At 41.0% G+C, this 20613-nt stretch overlaps 2 protein-coding genes across 7 annotated transcripts in view; one reads left to right on the top strand and one right to left on the bottom strand.

Moving 5' to 3' along the window:
* The window catches only part of DNAH7 (dynein axonemal heavy chain 7), a 160283-nt gene that overhangs the window by 136939 nt on the left and 2731 nt on the right, over positions 1–20613 (top strand). For 2 of the 4 annotated variants that reach the window (XM_039354618.1, XM_039354616.1), the window contains 9 exons: positions 154–246; positions 8965–9141; positions 10409–10570; positions 12837–13037; positions 15351–15512; positions 16074–16259; positions 16772–16909; positions 18529–18759; positions 20048–20200. In XM_039354618.1, the coding sequence (XP_039210552.1) occupies positions 154–246; positions 8965–9141; positions 10409–10570; positions 12837–13037; positions 15351–15512; positions 16074–16259; positions 16772–16909; positions 18529–18759; positions 20048–20200 (1503 nt within the window). The remainder of the gene's footprint in view (positions 1–153; positions 247–8964; positions 9142–10408; positions 10571–12836; positions 13038–15350; positions 15513–16073; positions 16260–16771; positions 16910–18528; positions 18760–20047; positions 20201–20613) is intronic. The other 2 variants (XM_039354619.1, XM_039354617.1) reach the window with 2 other exon arrangements.
* On the bottom strand, positions 964–5218 carry LOC120313094 (baculoviral IAP repeat-containing protein 5.1-like). 3 transcript variants are annotated; one of them, XM_039354628.1, is made up of 5 exons: positions 5007–5218; positions 3603–3871; positions 2447–2556; positions 1893–2013; positions 964–1414 (listed from the first exon to the last, which is right to left on the bottom strand). In XM_039354628.1, exons 2-5 carry the CDS (start codon positions 3738–3740, stop codon positions 1256–1258), a joined length of 528 nt encoding a protein of 175 aa, XP_039210562.1. In that variant the 5' UTR covers positions 3741–3871; positions 5007–5218; the 3' UTR covers positions 964–1255. The 3 variants fall into 3 exon arrangements, with proteins under 3 accessions (XP_039210562.1, XP_039210561.1, XP_039210563.1); XM_039354627.1 differs by having other exon boundaries at positions 3603–5218; XM_039354629.1 differs by lacking the exon at positions 5007–5218 and having other exon boundaries at positions 2979–3711.

Raw genomic sequence — 20613 nt, 5'->3', positions numbered from 1 at the left:
CCAATTGCATTCATAAACCAAGAACTATCTGCATCCTGTCTTGAACTATATGACACGAAACTGAATCTTGGAAAACTTTCAATGTAGTTGGTTAGTGTTATAACCCCTCCCCACTTTGCAATTTCTTGGCTCAAGAATTATCTGTGTTTTTAGAATCCTCACCATGAGGAATTTCCTGAGGAGTGGCAAAATAAACTAGAAGGGTTCCAGAGGATGCTGGTCATTCGTTGTCTGAGATCTGACAAAGTAAGTATGGGCAGCTGGTTTAACAAATGTATATTAGAGTGAGTGCTATCCAATTGGTCACCCTTAAAAAGGGTAGCTGTGTCTTTTTCTAATCAACATTGGACGTAGCTGATGCTGGAAGAATCTGGTGGAAGAATCTTGATTTGTGGTGGGTAAATAATTTACTATGAGATGAATCTCTCTCTTCCTATTACATCAGAGAATGGAAAAAGGGACAAGAACTTTCCAGATACAGAAACACTTGTCTCCTTTTAAATTACTGTGATGTTATTTGTCTTGATGATTCTAGGTAAATAATCTGTGCTTATTTTTAATATATACAGTGGTCTTTGACAAACTATGTAGACATTTCCAATGGAGTGTTTTATAGTTTCTTAACTGCCTCTCCGCTTCCCTAATTCACACAGGTTCCTTGTCGACTATTTTATGTAAAAATATTGCTGTCTTCAGTTTTATAGGAGTCACATAACAGATTAAAAAAAAGAGAGAGAAGCACATATATTAATAAAAGCATTGTTGCTTTTTATATTTGTCCATGGAGGAAAACTATTGTGACACACAAGCTTAAATCACACCTTGTTGATGTGTGATGCCAAAGCAACATATTGGACTGTTAGCATTACACTGACAACTGTATTGTGCATATTATTTGTCTAAGATATATTATTAGATACATTTGGATATCAGTTTAAAAGAAATCCCTCTCAGTCTGTCCAAAACCCTTTATTCAAAATTTTATCTTTACATTATCCAAACACATTATCTCAGCTTAGTGGATTACTTCCATAAGTCAGAATTATTTCCTTCTGTCTTCTTTCTGGTTTTATGCAGAACAAGCCTTGCACACAATAAAAGCATCAGGAATATAAATGGCTATCCGAAGATTCCATTCGTGTCATATTAACCAGTATTACAGGCCAGGCCTTTGTTCACATTTCATTAATTATGTACTTTTACCTCTGACCATGCTTGTCATCACAAGAGACTGTCAGCTGCAATCCATTCTCTTCTATTTGTTGGCTGGCACACAATTTTCTTTTGTTGCAACGACAGAAGCCTCCGCTTCTGAAGCATATTGGTATTTATTCATGAAATGATCCACAAGACGTTTCCTTGTTAGAGCTGCTTCTTTTTCAAAGGTGTTTATTATACTCCGGCCGGTTTTACACTTGAAAACAAGTGGAGAATTCAGTTAGCCACAATTTTTAGATGATAAGACAGCAAGGACAACTGCAAGGGATACTGCAGAATATATTAATAGCTTTCCCTTTTTAAAGAAAGCATCCACACCTTTGACAGTAATTGTTTCCAACCTCAATTGCTCATTTGGGATCCACGCTCATAGCCCAGCATGATTTTAGACTACTGTGAGTGAAAAAACTAAATCTTTGTCAATCCTTGTCAAAGAGAAAAAAAAAATAGGGAGAAAAATGGTAGCTGTCAGTCGTATGTACGTCAACAGCTTCTTGCTGTAACAAAGCAAGATTTTTAGAAACAAAGAGAAGTCGCCACCTTGTTTCACATTGACCCATGAAAAAGATACGTTCGCTAGGGAGTGGGTAGGGTCAGAAGTTGCTTTAAGTTCAAAATTAAGTTCAGATTGCTTAGGTCACCTCAGCTCTCCTGATATCACTTCTATTACTTACCAGAAAATTTCTGACCCTTTCCATCTCTAGTTCATAGTATTCTTCTACTGTCAGATCATCAAAATTCTTCGAAAGGGACAAGAACCCACACGAGTCTTGACTACGCTTGGAATGCTCCAACCTGCCACAGAAAAAGGCCATTGGCAAGAAGTAGAGTGATCCAGGAAAAGAAGGAGAAATGTTCTGGAACACAGCTTAGTAGTACAGTTAGAAATGTAAACATTTTCCATGTAAGCAGTTGCCCATCATACACACCTTCCAGCATGATTCAGTCATAGAGTAAGGTTTTGCAGCAAATTACTAAGTTACTACCACATATACCTTTGTAAAGCAGCAAGTTATCTAGGATGGTTGTGTTGTTGTTTCCTCAATGGGAGCTAAAACAGGATGAAATTCCACTAAAGATGGTGGAGAGATACATATCAGAAACTGGGGAAAGTAATTCTGCTCCAGCCAAGGAATGGTTTTCTAACCTTCTCTACTAACGCTCAGATAACAACATTCTTAGTCTGAGCTGCTTCACAGCAGAAGATCAGCAACCAGACCATACCTACCAGGGATCGTGATTGGACTCCCAGCCCTCTAATTCTATCAAGCAGAAGAAGCACTTGGCCACCTCGGATTCCTCTGCATGCGGATGGTGAATGAAGCCAGCCTTGGCCATCTACACAAGAAGAAGATAAGGACACCTTGAAGACGGAGAGAGAACTTTTGCGCTTAGTGGGATATTGTTTGCTATCAGCTGGATCTTTACTAATGGCTGTGTTCACATAAAGCAAGGTTAAGCTACTCTTTCTCAAATAATGAATCAGTAACAGGAGCTGGCCTAACATAATACACTAAGCTAACTGCAGATTGTTGCACTCTGGCTTATATCTGAAAGTTCTGCATAGTCCAAACACGTTACCATTTTCTCTCACTTATACTGAAAAATAAACTGCATCTGGAATTTCTGCAGATTCGATACAATTGCTTAGGCTGCCTGATGTGCCACCTTTTTTTCCCCCTCTCAACTATCAAGCATGCCCTGTTTACAGCAGATCCCAGAGCCAAGCAATCCAAAAAGGGAAACTTTGTTGAGCTTACACCCAAAGTTGCATCTCCTTTGTGCTGCATATTCCATTTTCACAGAGTCACCTCAGACAGCTTAATTTGACTAAAGCAAAGATAACTCAGAGCCAAGAAAGAAGAGCAGATTTTAAAGAGAAATGTGGAAGTGAGCTATCCCTTAACTGGATTTGCTAGCTTTCCCCAGGAGAGAATTCCTAAACTGTTAGTAGCAACAGTTGTCCCAGCTTAAAGATACAACTATGAGAACTTTCCCCTATAATTTCTAGAAAAACATATGGGAGTCAGCTTGGGCTTCTTTTAAAAAACTAGAGACGTTTGTAAAACAATTGAGAAATAAAACCTGCAGATGTGGGACAGAGGGAGTAGACCTTTTTCCTCTTCTGAAATATTAAAAAACAAACAAGGAATGATTTAGCAGCAAGCTTTCCCTTTTGGAGATTTATCAGAAAGTAATTTATAGCTTGGTTCCCAGGAAGAGAGGAAAACCTCCATTTTTTAAGAGCAACTGAAAGTATTATTCGAGGTAGGACTATATTTATACAGAGAAAGCCTTGTTGAACTACTTTGAACGAATACACACCATTTTTTTTTTAAAAAAGGAGGCTCTTTTCAAAGATTTACCAGAACTTCTAGACTTACATTTTCAGGAGAACATTTGCAATTGTCCTTAAAAGGCCACGCAGTTAAGGTCTGCAGGCGATTTTTATATTCATACATTTCCCTGAATTCAAGTAGGTTCTTGGAAGTGGAAGTGAGTTCTCTCAGGAAAGCCTCCATTTAGGCTATGAATGTTGCAAATCATCTGTTCTCACTGCACTTTCTTTCAAAGTCACATGCATGTATGGCTTCTGGCTTCATATTTAAGGCATTTCCTTAGCTTTCTCAATTGATGTCACCTGTTAATCAACCTTTACAAGTTGGGTGAAAAGATGAATAAACTATAAATGAACAAGGATAGTTTATTTAAATCACTACAATACCTTTTCCTCTTAAAGGTGAACCTCAAAGTGTTTACAGTTAAAACACTAATTCAAAAAATAAGTCTGCATTAAAATATTTTAGAAAATGCTAAATAAAATAAACATTAAAACAATGTCAAAAAGTAAAAACAATAAAATACTTTTTTTTAAACAAAATAGACCTGTATAGAGATTGGTTACCATAACTGACATCTTATTCCTTGGGATGCTCCTTTCCCTTTAATTCTGCAGATAACTACTTGAAGCAGGGCTGCTTTTCTTGCTCCTAAAGCTGCATTTGCTTAAATTCTTGAGAGTTATCAATCCTGGCCGCTCACCACCCTAATAACACAGAACGATTGTTTGGCTCTGTCCCTGCTTGAGCTGGCATTGGGACCCAACTTCTCTGATGTAAGATATGGCCCAATGTGAGAGAGGTAGATTATTTTTTGGAGCTGGTGGGCACATATGAATTTTCAAAGCATTTTTGTTTTTTTAAAAAAGTATTTCCCCAAAAGTATATGCTGCCTACTCTTCTGATCCTAACTTGTGAACAATCAAACAAAATGACTGCAGGGGTAGCTATGACAACTTATTAAAAGACCCATTTTTCAGAAGGCAAACTGATTAGATCATTTCCCCCTTCCGCTCAGGATGCTTTCTGCCTTCCACTCCCCCAATATATCTTTTGTCTTTTTTTTTTTTTTTGAGGCTAGTAGGAATGCTTGCATAGTAGGGCTGCAAACATCTGTATAGACATTAGGTGGCAGAGACAGTCCATCTCTTTTCTGCCATCTAGTGGTTATATATTTTTTGCAGTTGATTTATGGCAGTCTTCGGTAAACCAGGTCATCCCAATTTTTATTTTCTGCAGTGAAGCTGGAGGCATTCTTATAAATAAAGGTGGCAATGTCTCATGCTATTTGTCATTGTATGCCAATATTATATGTTTTCTCTGCCCCCCCCCTCTCTCAAATAGTGGACATTGAGAGAAGAATCCATTGCCCAATATGTTACATATTGCTTATCCCTACCCCTAAAGATTTGGATTTGAGCAAATATTATGAACACAGAATTGCTATACCTCCTCAGGGGATGATAGATATCATAGTCTGCTATCATTTAGAACAGTGTTTCTTAAAGTGTAACCTTAGGATCCCTGGGGACTCCCAAGAACCTCTCAGGGGCCTGCAAAGATAAAATTATTGGCTGGCTTATGTTGAAAAATAATACATTTTTAAAATTCCATCAAGCAATAGCAGTGAAAGGATTAGTTTTGATTTTTAATATGGTAAATATGAATAAATACAACTCATACAAATAAAAGCCCTTTGGGGGGGTCCTCCATAATTTTTTAAAATGGGAAGGCCTCATGAGAGAAAAAAAGTTTAAGATATACTCATTTAGAGCATGTTGGGTTGGAGAAAGATGGATTGGGACATGGCAACAAATATGAAAATAACACTCATAGTTAATGCTATAGAAGTTTACCTAACAAGAGAATTTTTCCTTTCTACTTTTTCCTTTCTTGCACCAAAATTATTCCTTATTTGAAACTCTGTGATTAGTTTTTTATTAAACAGCACAAGTCAACTATATATATATATATATATATATATATTATATATATATATATATATATATATATAGTCAACCATATATATATATATATATATATATATATATATATATATATATATATATATATATATATATATATATATATATATATGTCAAAATAATGATCACCAAGAGAATATCTATCAAAAATAGAATTTAATCCACCAAGCTTTCGTCAAATACATTTGACATCGTCAGGGTTAAAAGGCAAACGCCGGGGGAAGTCTTATATACAGTTGTTTAATGCCTGTTTCCGGCTCTTGGAGCGTGTCATCGGCCCCAGCTGATCGAGTTGAGTCTCAAGCGCACGCCCCACATCAGCATCTATCCTCTTTCCATTGCTAATTTGCATTCTGTCATACGTTACTCCGTTAGCTGTTTCAGAGTTGGGGGTCAGGATCTTTTTGTCTCCCCTGCTCATAACTCCCCCACCATCCCACACACGGCTTCCCTTAGGGAGCGGGGGTGGGTAATTATTTAAATTGCTTCCAATATCCCTGCAAGCCCCAAGACCACTTTGATCTTGTTTATCTATCCCTCGGGGTTGTAACGCAGGCTCATAGTCACCACCCATGCTATTCCTCCTCCCCTCCTCCTTCCCGTGAGTTCTCCTAAATGATCTACTGTTCGTTTCCACGCTCTCTCCCTTGCGCACACTCAAGATGTTTTCTGCCATTGTCCCATTGTCAGTGCCTTGTTGTTCCGTCCATTGTCGGTAAGCACCATTCCCACTCATCCCCAATTCTCCATTCTCACTCCGTACGGGGCTCTTCCCCTTTAATTGCAGTCGCTGTTTCACTCCGCAGCTTTGTGTTGAGAATGTCAGAGGGGGGTGCCTTCCTCTGCTCGACTGCGACCGGGTTATCATAATGTGCCTGGTAGTATCCTCAAAGGGGGATTCATCCTCGTTCTCATCGTCCTCGTTAGACTTTATTATATTCCGTTTTCCTTCCGGTTCCTCAAGCCCCACTCCATCTCCATTCCGTCCCAAAAAGAGTCTGCTCCCGGCGGATCGTGGCAAACCTAGCCGCAGTTGTCCGCTGGAGTTAGTCTGTTGTCGATCCGGGAGGGAGGAGCTGTCAACAGAGGCTCCATTGGTGTAATTACGCAGGGAGGGGGGCCGGGTGGTATTTTGATTACAAGTTTTTTGATTGGGTCCCCCCCACATGTTAGTACGGTTGCTGGCACTCCACATTTTCAGAGCTTGGTGCGCTGCACACAAGTCTACGCGCCGATTGATGGACTCCGTTCCTGAAAACCATGCCTCTTTCAGTAGGCGACCTCCTTTTGTCGTGTCGTTGGCCAAGATTTGGGCATTCTCAAAGTCAAAGCAATGGTCGTATTCTGCTACATGGGCCCAAATCTGCGAATGTTGTTCGCCTCGTCTAATAGCCAACCTATGCTCATGTAGACGAGTCTTAAGTCTTTTTGAGGTCTCGCCTACATAATTACTCTGGCACCCCGTGCAGTTGATCTTATAAACTATAGCTGATCTCTCGGCGGTAGGGAGCTGGTCCTTGGGGCGCATCACTTTAGCTCGTAAGGTCTGGGTAGGTTTGTGGGCTACCTGTATATTGTGGGGTGCCAGAAGCCTGGCTGTGGCTTCTGACACATTACTAATGTACGGTAGAGACACCCGTACGGTTCATGTCCGGGGTTCCTCTCTTTGCTGTCCGTTTCGGGGGTCTGATACCATACTGTGTCGCTTAATAAACCTTAGGGGGTACCCATTCATCCGGCATATGCGGAATAGATGTTTTCTTTCTTCTGCCTTAGACTCCATGGTGCTGCAGTGCGATTGCACCCGTTTAAACAAGGTCTTAATGCAGCTGGCTTTATGGGAGGCCGGATGGTTGCTATGGAAGTGGAGGATTCGGTCCGTATGGGTGGGCTTCCGATAGACCTTGGTGTTCAAAGTTCCATCTAAGGAACGTTGGACCAATACGTCCAAAAAGGCTATCGAGCCCCGGATCTCCTCCTCCACCGTAAATTTAATGTCCGGATATATTGAGTTTAACACTCCCATAAAGCCAGCTAGATGACACCGTTTGACGACAGCAAAGGTGTCGTCAACATACCGTGCCCAAAACTTGGGCTGTTGACGGGTCATGGCCTCGTGTTCTAATTGTTGGAGAACCGCTTCAACCGGAACCGGAAGGAAAACGGAATATAATAAAGTCTAACGAGGACGATGAGAACGAGGATGAATCCCCCTTTGAGGATACTACCAGGCACATTATGATAACCCGGTCGCAGTCGAGCAGAGGAAGGCACCCCCCTCTGACATTCTCAACACAAAGCTGCGGAGTGAAACAGCGACTGCAATTAAAGGGGAAGAGCCCCGTACGGAGTGAGAATGGAGAATTGGGGATGAGTGGGAATGGTGCTTACCGACAATGGACGGAACAACAAGGCACTGACAATGGGACAATGGCAGAAAACATCTTGAGTGTGCGCAAGGGAGAGAGCGTGGAAACGAACAGTAGATCATTTAGGAGAACTCACGGGAAGGAGGAGGGGAGGAGGAATAGCATGGGTGGTGACTATGAGCCTGCGTTACAACCCCGAGGGATAGATAAACAAGATCAAAGTGGTCTTGGGGCTTGCAGGGATATTGGAAGCAATTTAAATAATTACCCACCCCCGCTCCCTAAGGGAAGCCGTGTGTGGGATGGTGGGGGAGTTATGAGCAGGGGAGACAAAAAGATCCTGACCACCAACTCTGAAACAGCTAACGGAGTAATGTATGACAGAATGCAAATTAGCAATGGAAAGAGGATAGATGCTGATGTGGGGCGTGCGCTTGAGACTCAACTCGATCAGCTGGGGCCGATGACACGCTCCAAGAGCCGGAAACAGGCATTAAACAACTGTATATAAGACTTCCCCCGGCGTTTGCCTTTTAACCCTGACGATGTCAAATGTATTTGACGAAAGCTTGGTGGATTAAATTCTATTTTTGATAGATATTCTCTTGGTGATCATTATTTTGACAATATGAATACCCCCAAGAGTCGCATTTTTGTTTTTATTTCTATATATATATATATATATATATATATATATATATTCTGTCTTTGGTTATTCGGGTTTTCTCCTGCGTAAAATTGGAAGTGTCTTGGTGACGTTTCGACGCAGTCCCATTCGTCATCTTCAGGCTGGTGTTTTCGGCTTCGTGCTTCTAGGAGCAATGTGCTCACATTGCTCACATTGCTCCTAGAAGCACGAAGCCGAAAACACCAGCTTGAAGATGACGAATGGGACTTCGTTGAAACGTCGGCAAGACACTTCCAATTTTACGTGGGAGAAAACCCGAATAACCAAAGACCTACATACAAACACCCACAAAAACCTCAGAAAATATATATATATGGTTTTTAAGGACAACCATCTCATAGTTTTTTGCCTTCTTGACTTTCTAGGTTATTCCAATGGTGCAAGAATTTATCATTAACAACTTGGGTCGTCTGTTTATTGAGCCGCCTCCTTTTGACTTAAACAAAGCATTTGGTGATAGCCACTGCTGTGCTCCGCTAATTTTTGTTCTGTCTCCGGGTGCAGATCCCATGGCGGCTCTTCTTAAATTTGCTGACGACCAGGTATGTAGATGACTATTTCATTCTCTGTGGACATGAGGCCTAAAACTTGGAGTACTTACTTGTTCGATGGGACGATATATGAGCAAAAGGCTTCAGAGTTGCTGGGAACATCAATTGAAATAATTTTACAGGCTTGATCTGATTTTACCTGAGAATGTAATAGTTTTGTCAGAATGACATATCTGCTGTTGCCATGTTTACATACACATGTGCAATATCACAACACACACATACAAAAGGGACATAGCTTGTGCCACAGTGCTCATATCATTGCTTGGTTTCTACCATATGTGAGTTTTATATGCTGGTATCCAGGGTATTGTACAAGGAGGACAACACTATTCCTGTAGTTGTTTTTATCCTTTTATGGAATCCAGCATGAATAACACATACTAGTATTTGAATGAATACAGGCTGCACTATTTATGAACAGTCACTTGTTGAGTCCCTGGTTGAATCTGTATCCATTAAAGTACATAGTGTCTTCTTTATCTGCAAGCCTGGGTACATATTAATTTCAATAGAAGGAATGGGTTTCAGTCCAAAGGATTAGCTGATCCGGTAGATTAAGAGCCAAACTCTTCCCACTTACCCTGTTACTTCTCTACCCTGGCAATCAGCTACTGTACCCTTAGCTGCAAGAAGAGATGAAGAAGAGGAAAAGCTGGTTTTTAGCCATTAGCTTTCCCGGGCATGGGAAGTTCTGACATGGCCTTAACCATGCACACTCAGGGAGAATGCCAGCAATTTTTAGCCTTTTAAACTCACCTCGTTTTGTCTGCTCAAGGTAAAAGAAGCAAATTCTGGTACATGATGAAAGTTGATGATCAAGCTATCTGTGAAAACCATAGTAATGCAGTGGCAGATGGGTGGCTTTCCTGCTGGCTGGTGTTGTTGACAGGGTAGATTGAAGAGTTTCATCAATCCCCTTACTTAATATCTCCTGAGGTATGAAATCAGGACACTACCACTCAGCAATTATCAAGGGTTGTAGGAATTGGTAAGAAGAACCTACGTGAAAGAAGCCTTGATGAATCTTGTTAGTAACCTCTCTCATCTCAATAAAAGAAAGGCAAGGAAGGAGCCTTCTAGAGGATCATTGTCAATTGCATTTGTTTCATACATGGAGCTTAACAACATAATGTGACTTCAGCAAGACTTTCTTTAGGATTCTAAATGTTGAATGCAACCTTACCCTCGCTGTGCTACTGCAACATTTGATGATTTTTTCCTTCTCTTTTCTCCATGGATTTTTTTATATGTACAGGGCTTTGGTGCATCAAAACTCACCTCTCTGTCCCTGGGTCAAGGCCAAGGCCCCATTGCTATGCGCATGATTGAGAAGGCAGTAAAAGAAGGCAGCTGGGTAGTTCTGCAGAACTGCCATCTTGCAACTTCATGGATGCCCACACTGGAGAAAGTCTGTGAGGCAAGTACAAATAGGAGCTTAAACTATTATGACAACTGTTTCTTTTTTGGGGAACTCAAGGTTCTAGGCATTGATGTTATGCAGAAAAAAGATGAGTCGTAACTCATAGGCTAATTTTGTGGGTGGGCAGAACAAAGGTAAAGGAGCCAGAGCTGGGAAAAGATGACGGTACTCAGATTGGCTCATAAGGAAGGTAGCAGAAGGAGGGTAACAGCTGCCAAGTTACGAGTGACATTGTGAACAAAGAGAACATTTGAGGAATCAGTGGATCTTGAAAGCGATGATGGAAAAAATTACAACTGGACTGAAGGCAATAAGATAAAATGCATAAAGCCAGGAATAAGAATATGTGGCTGAGGTAGGAGGCATGCCTACTAAATCTCGGCTGAACATGATTACTAAATGATAGCAAAACAATTAAAAAAAAACCCCTCTAATTATTTGTTGAATCCTACTGGAGATCTGGATTTCTCAGCTTATCTGTTAATATAATTGCATCAGGTTGGCTTTTGTGGGAGCATGCAAATATACCTTTGAGTCATCAATAAATAAAAGAGGTTTCACCCATAGATTGCTTGGCAGATCCAAGAGTGGGCAACTTGGAAAGGCTGGAGAACAATCCTTTGTCAGTCAGCCTTTGCCCCTCCCTGTGTGGGCTCTTCCCCTTCTGTTTTGCCCACTTGGGTTTCTGCAAGGGGAAATGTTAATGAGCAGATGCTCCTGAACTTAAGAGGGGAGGGCTGAAGGAAGCTATACTGGCCAGTTTGCTCTTCTGACTGGATCAGCTACCTCTGTACAGTGTCTCAGCAAAGGAAGTGGTAATGCTATTGCCAACCCATCAAGTTAGCTAATATTTCTTCTATTTAAGCCTCATCATTGCCATTTCCATTTCCATAACTATTGAATTTCTGAGGGTGTATTATTACATGAGCAGGGTGAAATGGTTGGAGCAATCAGCAAATTCCCCCCCCCCCCCCCCAAGACATAAATAGTAATTTTTACTTGTTTGGGAGTTTCAGCATTAACTTAATCCTTGAATACTTATCTTGAATAAACTCTTCATAAAACGTATTATTGGGAAAGTGCCGTACCATGGGGCTCTAAATGTGAGTAGTAGCTTTCATTGAATTCAACTTTCAGCATTTATGCTTAGGTTTGGCCTGCAGGGTGCATTTATTTCTAATATTGAATTAGACTGTATCATCTGATTTTGTAAACTATGATATATTGGTTTTTAAATCAAATTTCAATAGTTTTGTGAAGATGGATTTGTGGGGGCGGGTTAAATTAGATAGACCTAAATTGGCACTGGCTATCTCAGAAGTTCAATTATAGAGGCACACAGAAATATCTCTTAGATTACAATGGTAACAATTAGTTTTTAAATTGGAGTATATAACCATTGTATCAGACATTGATTGATGGATGCTACTAAAACATAAAATAGATCTAGCACATTTGCCCACATAACATATGGCATAATATCTCAGCTGTGCTTGAAAGTAAAGAACAAGTATGGAGAAGCAGTACTTCCAATAAAGGGAAGCAGTTATCTGGCGTTTTCTGCATTTATTGAACTACAACTATCCTTGTAGTAAACTCCAAGCAAGATGGCCTAGAGCAGTGGTGGCGAACCTATGGCACGGGTGCCAGAGGCGGCACTCAGAGCCCTCTCTGTGGGCACGCGCATCGTCGCCCCAGTCCTAGGCCTTCAGCTGGGTTTTATAAAACCTTTTCGCTTTAAGCCTCTGCCGCCATGTGCAAAGAAAAAAAAAAGGTTCAATCAATCAGTCAATTTCAACTTCTCGCAGGAAAAAAAAAGATCTTGCAAAGTTGGAATTGATTGATTGAACTTTTTAGTCCCACCCAGTCTGCCGTTACCACCACAGCCACGTCCACCCAATGGGCTACACCCCCCAATTGGCCACACCTAGTCAATGGGCCACACCCATCTGGAACCTGACGATGCATAAGTGGGTTTTGGGTTGCAGTTTGGGCACTCGGTCTCTAAAAGGTTCGCCATCACTGGCCTAGAGTTATAGGAATAAATTAAAATATCTGGTCAGCATCAAGTTAACAATCTCAGCAATACAAGATTTCTGACTAAACATGAATACACATCACAGGTTTCCTGTTCTCATTTGTAAAAACAGTTATTGGACATAAATATATTTGAATGTGTGTTGGCCTTAAGAAGAAACCCTGAATTTGTAACCTCAGCTGGTGAGCTCTTGTCCTTACTGAGATTTTTCTTCTTCTCCATTAGGAACTGAATCCAGACACAACGCATCCAGATTTCCGTATGTGGCTCACAAGCTACCCATCTCCCAACTTCCCTGTTTCTGTGCTCCAGAATGGAGTGAAGATGACCAACGAGGCTCCTAAAGGCCTACGGGCAAACGTGATCAGGTCATATCTGATGGACCCCATCTCAGATGTGGAGTTTTTTAACAGCTGCAAAAAGCCTGTCAGTATTCCATGATTAGTCTTATTTTTTTTTTTTTTTTTTTTGCTTCTTGCAAAACCATCTCAAGCAGACTCTTATGGCTGGGAGGTTGTGTTTTTGCTGGTTTTGAGACCTAATAAATGAAATAGCCCTTCCATGCGCAGAAGCGTGCCTTTATGGCTGCCTCCTGGGATGCAGTCATAGCAGGCTTTATTAAAATTGTATTTTTATTTTACCGCCAAGCTTTATTCCTCTTCTATCCAGCGTCGGTGGTATGCCATTAATAATACGGTGTGCCCATTTTTAAAGAAGTCAGGAGGAAGCAGTTACCCGATGCAAATCTGCAAAGCAGGGGAGAAATTTTTGCAGCCGAAGATGAGCTGAGTATTGCCCTGTTGAGAATCCAACCTTCTTTAATCGAAAGCATTAAAATGAACTGGGAGGATGAAAATGGCTGTATGAGTTGATGGATGGCACTCATCACTACCTTCTTTAGAATAACAGCTTCCAGGGAAGAGCCACCTGCTGTTTTCATAATTAGGTTTCAGAGAGCGAAGGCACGCTTGACCCAAGATAATTTCCATGATCGGTGTGGTAATTAAGAATAGGAGATTGTTGTGCTTAAACTGAGATGATTATGTTTGTCTGCTTGCCTGGCAATTAAAAAAAAAATCTCTGAAACTTTGTAAAAAGTTTTAAAAAATGCAAACATACTGAAAGAAACAAAAGAAGCAAGAGCAAGCATTTAGGATGCCGGTTTGAAATACATCGTTCCTAAGCATTTGTTCCTAAAAGGCAGCTCACTTCATAATTGTGTAAATTTCCGGGCTGCTTTGCTTACCCAAGGCTCAGTTTTCTTGAAAGAAGGGCACAGGAGACTTTCTGACCTTTTCATAGAAAGTTTAATTTTAAACACAACATTAACTTAATTAAATGATACTGATCTGCCCAAGTACTGAACTCATGCTGCTATGTTAGAAAGGTGACAGGATGGTCACCCAGAGCTACTGAAGGTGCATGAAGAACCTTGGAATTATGGGTCAAAGTGTATAGGAAGAATAGAGGGGGCCCAGATAGTCTGCAGGGGGAGCAATCTGTGCTGAACCTGAAGAAAAGGGGGAAAAAATCAAACTGCTCTCTTTTGTAAGAGATTTGGGGAATCAGATGGGAGATAGAACTCTATTGGAGTTTGAAAATGATGGGTTTTCTTTTTATGCTTATAAACTTTCTATGAAAAGGTCAGAAAGTCTCCTGTGCCCTTCAGTTGCCTGATTGGGAGGAAAACATCTGGAGAAGATGCAGGGCACACACACACACACACACACACACACACACACACACACACACACACACAGGTTGGGCATGAGATCAGCTCTGCTTGCATGAAATATCACTCTTAAGAGGGAATTTGGGGCTGGTGGACACATTGGCTTTTGAGAACATGTCATGTCTAGCCACACAGAACAGCTGCCACGGAGACATTCCTGTGCGCTAACTGGTAACATGATGGTTATGGCATTCACAAAGCATCCATTACCTTTCCTAGCCTCACATTTATCAGAGTACATTTATCTTTCCTATGGACAAAGGGGACACTTCCAACAAAGCACTAAGCCAGTGTTTCCCAAACTTGACAATTTTAAGGCATGTGGACTTCAACTCCCAGAATTACACAGCCAACACTGCACTAAGCAGACCTCTGCCCCAATGGTGTTCAGGAAATTAAATATTTGGAAGAACCATCCAGTTCAAGCTCCTGCTCAGGGAGGGAATCCAGGATAAAGCTGCCCTGCCATATGGCTTTCTAGCTTCTGCTGGAGACTAGCCAACAAAGGGATCCCACGGAGGGTGTTCCAGGGCTGCTGGGGGCATCTGAAAGTTAGAAATATGGGTCTGTTTAGCTTGAGCGTCAAAGATTGTCTTGGAGCATATGATGTAGCTCTCCAGTGGAAGTTAAGCAGTTCCAAATTGCCTCCGTGCTAGAAAATGGATCTAGAAAGAAGGCTGATGTTAACTGCAGGGAACTCCTTGGGGGGAAGCAGGTAGCATAATATGAAGGAAAATAATCACTGAATTAACCACAGTAATACAACTGAGAATCACTAGTGCAGGGGTAGGCAACCTTGGCTCCTTTATGACTCGTGGACTTCAACTCCCAGAATTCCTGAGCCAGCATGGCTCAGCTTGGAAACCTCTCCCTTTCCCCTCAGCATGGCTGGTTCAGGAATTCTGGGAGTTGAAGTCCACGAGTCATAAAAGAGCCAAGGTTGCCGACCCCTGGCCTAGGCAGAAGAATGGCCTAGATAAGCCTTTCCTTTTTCTCCCTTTCCAAAGGCTGAATTCAAGAAGCTCCTGTATGGCCTCTGTTTCTTTCACGCCCTGGTCCAAGAGAGACGAAAATTTGGGCCGTTGGGCTGGAATATTCCCTATGAGTTTAATGAAACTGACCTGCGGATCAGCGTGCAGCAGCTGAATATGTTCATAAATCAGTATGAGGTACTGAACAATTCCAAAATAATGTCAGTTTTGTTCTCTCTATTGCTGAAAGAGCCATCTGCAGTTAACCGCTTGTTTGTTTGTTCATTCAAAAATAACTAAATAAATAAACTTTCTTCACTGGGGAAATGGGGGATTTCTCTCTGATGCTGTTGGAAGTGGTTATGATTTATGTTTCAGGAACTTGGGGAGCCATAAGGCAAGTACGTTTAATTTAGGGGGTTGGAAATGAATGCTAAAGACTAATATAATTTTGTTAAAAGTATATATTTTCAGCGGAGAGAGTACACATTCTTGGGTCCTATTTTTTCTGAGCATTACTACGTCCTGTTTCCAAAACACCCCTCCACCCAGCTAATGCTCCTCCCTCCCATTTTAGGTTCCTTTTAAACTTCTGTTTATATATACTTTTTATTTTATATTTTTTAGCCTTTGATAATAATAGTTTTCAGATCCTGATGTGTTTCCTATGCTTTTTAATCAATACTGCCCTGCTCTTCTTATGCTTGTCTTTGACTGTAATAAAGATTTGATTTGAAAACATTGTTTGTTTGTTTTCAGGACTTGCCATTTGATGCTATCCGCTACATGACGGGTGAATGTAATTATGGAGGCAGAGTTACCGATGACTGGGATCGGCGCACATTGCGCAGCATTCTAAACAAATTCTATAATCCGATTATTGTGATGGATCCCAACTACAAATTTGATACCAGTGGCATTTACTATGCTCCTCCTGAAGGAGAAGTAAGCACCTAAACAAATAACAACAACAACAACAACAACAACAACAACAACAATAATAATAATAATAATAATAATAATAATAATAATAATAAAGTTGGAAGGGACCTTGGTGGTCATCTAGTCCAACCTCCTGCTCAAGCAGGAAACCCTATACCATTTCAGACAAATGGCTGTCCAGTCTCTTCTTAAAAACTTCCAGTGTTGGAACATAATGATACAACAGGAAGTTTTTTTTTCACCAAACATATAATGATAGGAAGTTTTTGTGACCAAATCCCATTGAATGGGCTTCATAAGTAGATATCAGGTGATAATTGAGCAGCTGGGGAATGTTATATGTCACTTCACAGAAAAGATCTAACTCCCATCTATCAGAGAGAGAGAGAGAGAGAGAGAGAGAGAGAAAGAGAGAGAGAGAGAGAGAGAGAGAGAGACTGGCTTTAGGCAGACTTATAGCTCCCTGCAGTTCAGGATCAATTTACTAATAGATCACTGTTCTTAATCATTTTCAGTATCAAAGTTACATTGAATACACTAAGACTCTTCCTCTGAATCCTGCCCCAGAGATCTTTGGGATGAACTCCAATGCCGATATCACCAAGGATCAAGCTGAAACGCAGTTGCTGTTTGATAATATTCTTCTCACACAGGTGTGTTCATTTTCAGTTCAAAAACTAAGAACTTACCTACCAGCACTACAACCAATGGTTTTGTTCACTTTGGGGGATAGTATTTGAAGTGCAGAAAATCAGCTTTTTCTTCCCTGTGGTGGGCCTGTAAATCTTCGTGAATTATCTGGCATATTAGACTATGAAATACTGCAATTAGGTTTTACAAGAGTAGTTCCTAAATTGCATGCAGAAAGATAAATTGAGGACAATTCTAAAGGAGTGCTAAATTGCCAGAGTACTGTAAAAGTATCTCCAATAAATTCCAAAATATAATATCGGTATTCTTTTGGAAATTCCACCAGCAATGATGGGTATGTACAAAGATGTCTGCAGTACTTTAGGAAGTAATCCTGGCCTACAAGCCTCTAATGCTTTGCTATTTTCACTTCTATTTCATAAACATAATATTAATACAAGGTTCAGGAGACCTACTGTACAATTTCATTTTCCCCAAGGATGAAAATATTTCCATTACATAGGGAAACACAGGCAAATTGAGAACTAAGTAACAACAACAGGGACTTCAGAGGCACACATAAATCTTCAAGCCATGCAGTGTCCTTCCACACAGGATGCCTAATGATCCAAGGTTTTGACATTGTGCAAGGGCTTGATTGTGAAGCAAGAGGAACAGGTCCACCATCTAGACTATACATGAGAAAGGCCTGGGTCTCAGTGCAATTAGAAATTTATGCAGTTTTGAATATAAATGCAGTTTTGAGTATTCTTAAAGCACTCCAGATTGCTTACCTTTAGGTGCCCCCTAAAAGCCACACCATCTTAAAACTGTTTGGGTCCATACTTAGGATCTTTGAGCTGGCTACTTCATAGTTGGTCAGATTGGAAACCATGGGCTGGGAGCAGATTAACACTTCATCCCTGTTGATTTCAATAGTGCCCTAATGTGAGAGCTATTTCAAGTGGACTGCGTTCCTGAGGAGGACCCAGCTTACTTTGCTGCCCTTCAGACGTTACTTTATAATAATAGTAGCCAGCTATATTAAATCTTCTGTGGTCCAAGATGCCCAAAGTATTAAAAAATGCACAAATGGCCCCAAGCCCAGACTTTCTAATGCAGTGGTTCTCAACCTGTGGGTCGGGACCCCATTTGGGGTCGAATGACCATTTCACGGGGGTCGCCAAACAACGCAGTCCATCATTTTTTCCCCCTTTTCCTTAGCTGTGCTATTCCCTTTTATTCTATTGGCTTTTGAAAGCCAATAGTATAGACTCTCTTGAATAGAGTCTAATTCTATTGGCTTTCAAAAGCCAATAGGAATTGTCCAGGCTGTCTCTGCCCTGCTGAGCCCGCCAAAAGTCCCATTCTGCAAATGGTGCTGCACCAGTTGAGTAGTCCTCGACTTACGACCGGTTGAGTAGTCCTCGACGTACGACCGGTTGGGGGTCGTGGCATTAAAAAGGTTGAGAACCACTGTTCTAATGTAAGAAACACAATTTTTGCATGTGAATTAAATGACATCAACAGGCCACTTTCTGTCCAAGTTTAAGTCCCCAGTGAAAGTTCCTCTTGCTGAGCTGAAATATCAGGCAGGCTTTGCAGCATTTCACCGCTCTCTTTCTCTCTGTTTTGTAAACAGTCTCGTGCAACAGGTGCTGGCGCCAAGTCCTCTGATGAAATTGTTCGCGAGGTGGCAAGTGACATCCAAAGTAAACTTCCCTCTGACTTTAACATTGAAATAGCAATGAGGAGATACCCAACAACCTACACCCAGAGCATGAACACTGTGCTGGTCCAAGAGATGGGCCGATTTAACAAATTATTGCAAACTATACGAGATTCCTGCATCAACATTCAGAAAGCAATCAAGGTAAGATAAGCTGACGAGAAAACGTATTTAGTCTGAATAGGCTGGAAAGAATAGCTGTCAGCTCCCATTAGTTTCACTGGAGTCTTTGAGGATTTGCCCAATAGTTCTTTTGGTCTGAAGGGTTGAAATAATCCCTGAGCTCTGCCTTTCCCCATTGCTTGGGAGGTGCAGTTCTTAGTTATAATAACATGCTCGGCATTATGCTTCACTGCTGTTTTATAAATCTAGCAGTGGGGACAAGGCAGAGGATGAAAACCAATGGAAATATACTTTGAAGACAGCAACCTAAGTAGTGGCCTGCTATGCAGCTGGAAAAATTGTCCCAAAAAAAGATGCTCAAATGTCATAGTGCAGGGGTGTCAAACTGCTGACACACGGGCCGGATGCGTCATCGGGAAACCATGCTAGGAAATTCTCTTTTCAACTCTTTCCTCTGCTAGAAACTTAACATGGACTTTCCATTTTAACCCTTTTCCCTTAATGGAATGGAATGGAATGGAATGGAATGGAATAGAATAGAATAGAATTCTTTATTGGCCAAGTGTGATTGGACCCAAGTACAGTACAGTACAGAATACGCACCTTACGTGGCTGCCAGGAAGATTACTTGGGCACCGTATGGGAAGGACCAAGTAATAAATTCATCTTTTCATGATCTCCAATAGAACATACCTAATGCAATTATTGACAGTAATAACATTTGATTAAATTTGTATGCTGCCTGATTCCAATGATTGGGCAACATATTGTATAGCTCAAATAGTGCTACTGAAATAAAATCTTTAAATATCAAAGATAATGCATCTATCTTGTCATGTTTGCTCACTGTATATCTGTCCTTCCACAACTGAACTGCCTAACAAAAATATGAAGTGTTATCAATCCTAACAGTAAACACAGGCATGTAAACTGAGCAGGGGTTCATTGTATATGCTGCGATCACGTATCAGCTCAATTCAAGAGCAGCAGTCCCCAATCTTTAAGTTTGGCAGCCCAGCAGGGGTGGGAGAGGGCCCGCCACTCATGCAAGTTGAGCTCACACGTGTGTGCTGGCCAGCCACTCGCTCGGCCCGGTTCAGAAAGGGCCACAACCCAGGGATTGGGGACCCCTGCTCAAGAGTACAAGCTTGACATGACATGACAGTAACATGACAGATTTTGAGTTACCACTGCATAGACACTAAATTATTAAGCTCAGCTACTCCCTAGAGACAAAATTTGGTAAAGCTATGATATGGAGAGGGAAAAATCTACTTATATGTCCTTTTTCCCCCTGTATCTCAAATAGGGTCTAGTGGTGATGTCTGCAGATCTGGAAGAAGTAGTAAATAGTATTTTGAAAGGAAAAATTCCAGGCATGTGGATGAGTAAGTCTTATCCAAGCCTCAAACCTCTTGGTAGCTATGTAAATGATTTTCTCACCAGATTGAAGTTCCTACAGGTGAGCACTTCACTTAAAATTTTGATTCCGGGTGCACTTTAGATATGTGTAACTACAATTCATCATCCTAGCATGTTTAATAAGAAAAGATGTACCATTTCTCTGTATGCATATAGCTTTAAATACTGTAAGTCACATACTGCCTGAAGTAGGTATAATTAATATCCAAAGCGCTATTTCAGATTCTGGGTGCATGTTGTTTACAATGATTTAAGTATTGGGGCATATGTTATATAACCTAGTAGTAGGCTGCCTATTCAAGTTGTGCCACTGAGAATAGAATACTGACTTTTCCCATTACTGAATGCCTGCACTTCAGAAGTCACTTCAAACCGAAGTACATAAATTTTTAAGTGCGGGAGATTCATCTTACCATTGTGCTACAGTAACAATGGTGAGCTTTCCTGCTACTG

The sequence above is a fragment of the Crotalus tigris genome, unplaced genomic scaffold, assembly GCF_016545835.1.
Source record: "Crotalus tigris isolate CLP2741 ecotype Arizona unplaced genomic scaffold, ASM1654583v1 scf7180000018565.659758, whole genome shotgun sequence".
In the NCBI taxonomy this organism is placed as follows: Eukaryota; Metazoa; Chordata; class Lepidosauria; order Squamata; family Viperidae; genus Crotalus; species Crotalus tigris.
The sequence above is the reverse complement of the archived record's forward strand: the minus strand, read 5'-3'. Positions and strand labels throughout refer to the sequence as shown.

Excerpts from the sequence above, each read along its gene's own strand:
- LOC120313094 (XM_039354627.1), bottom strand. The coding sequence starts at position 3,740 with ATGGAGGCTTTCCTGAGAGAACTCACTTCCACTTCCAAGAACCTACTT. Across the intron at positions 2,557-3,602 it reads GCAAATGTTCTCCTGAAAAT|ATGGCCAAGGCTGGCTTCAT; the intron begins GTAAGTCTAGAA and ends CTTCTTGTGTAG. Across the intron at positions 1,415-1,892 it reads AAAGGGTCAGAAATTTTCTG|TGTAAAACCGGCCGGAGTAT; the intron begins GTAAGTAATAGA and ends CTTGTTTTCAAG.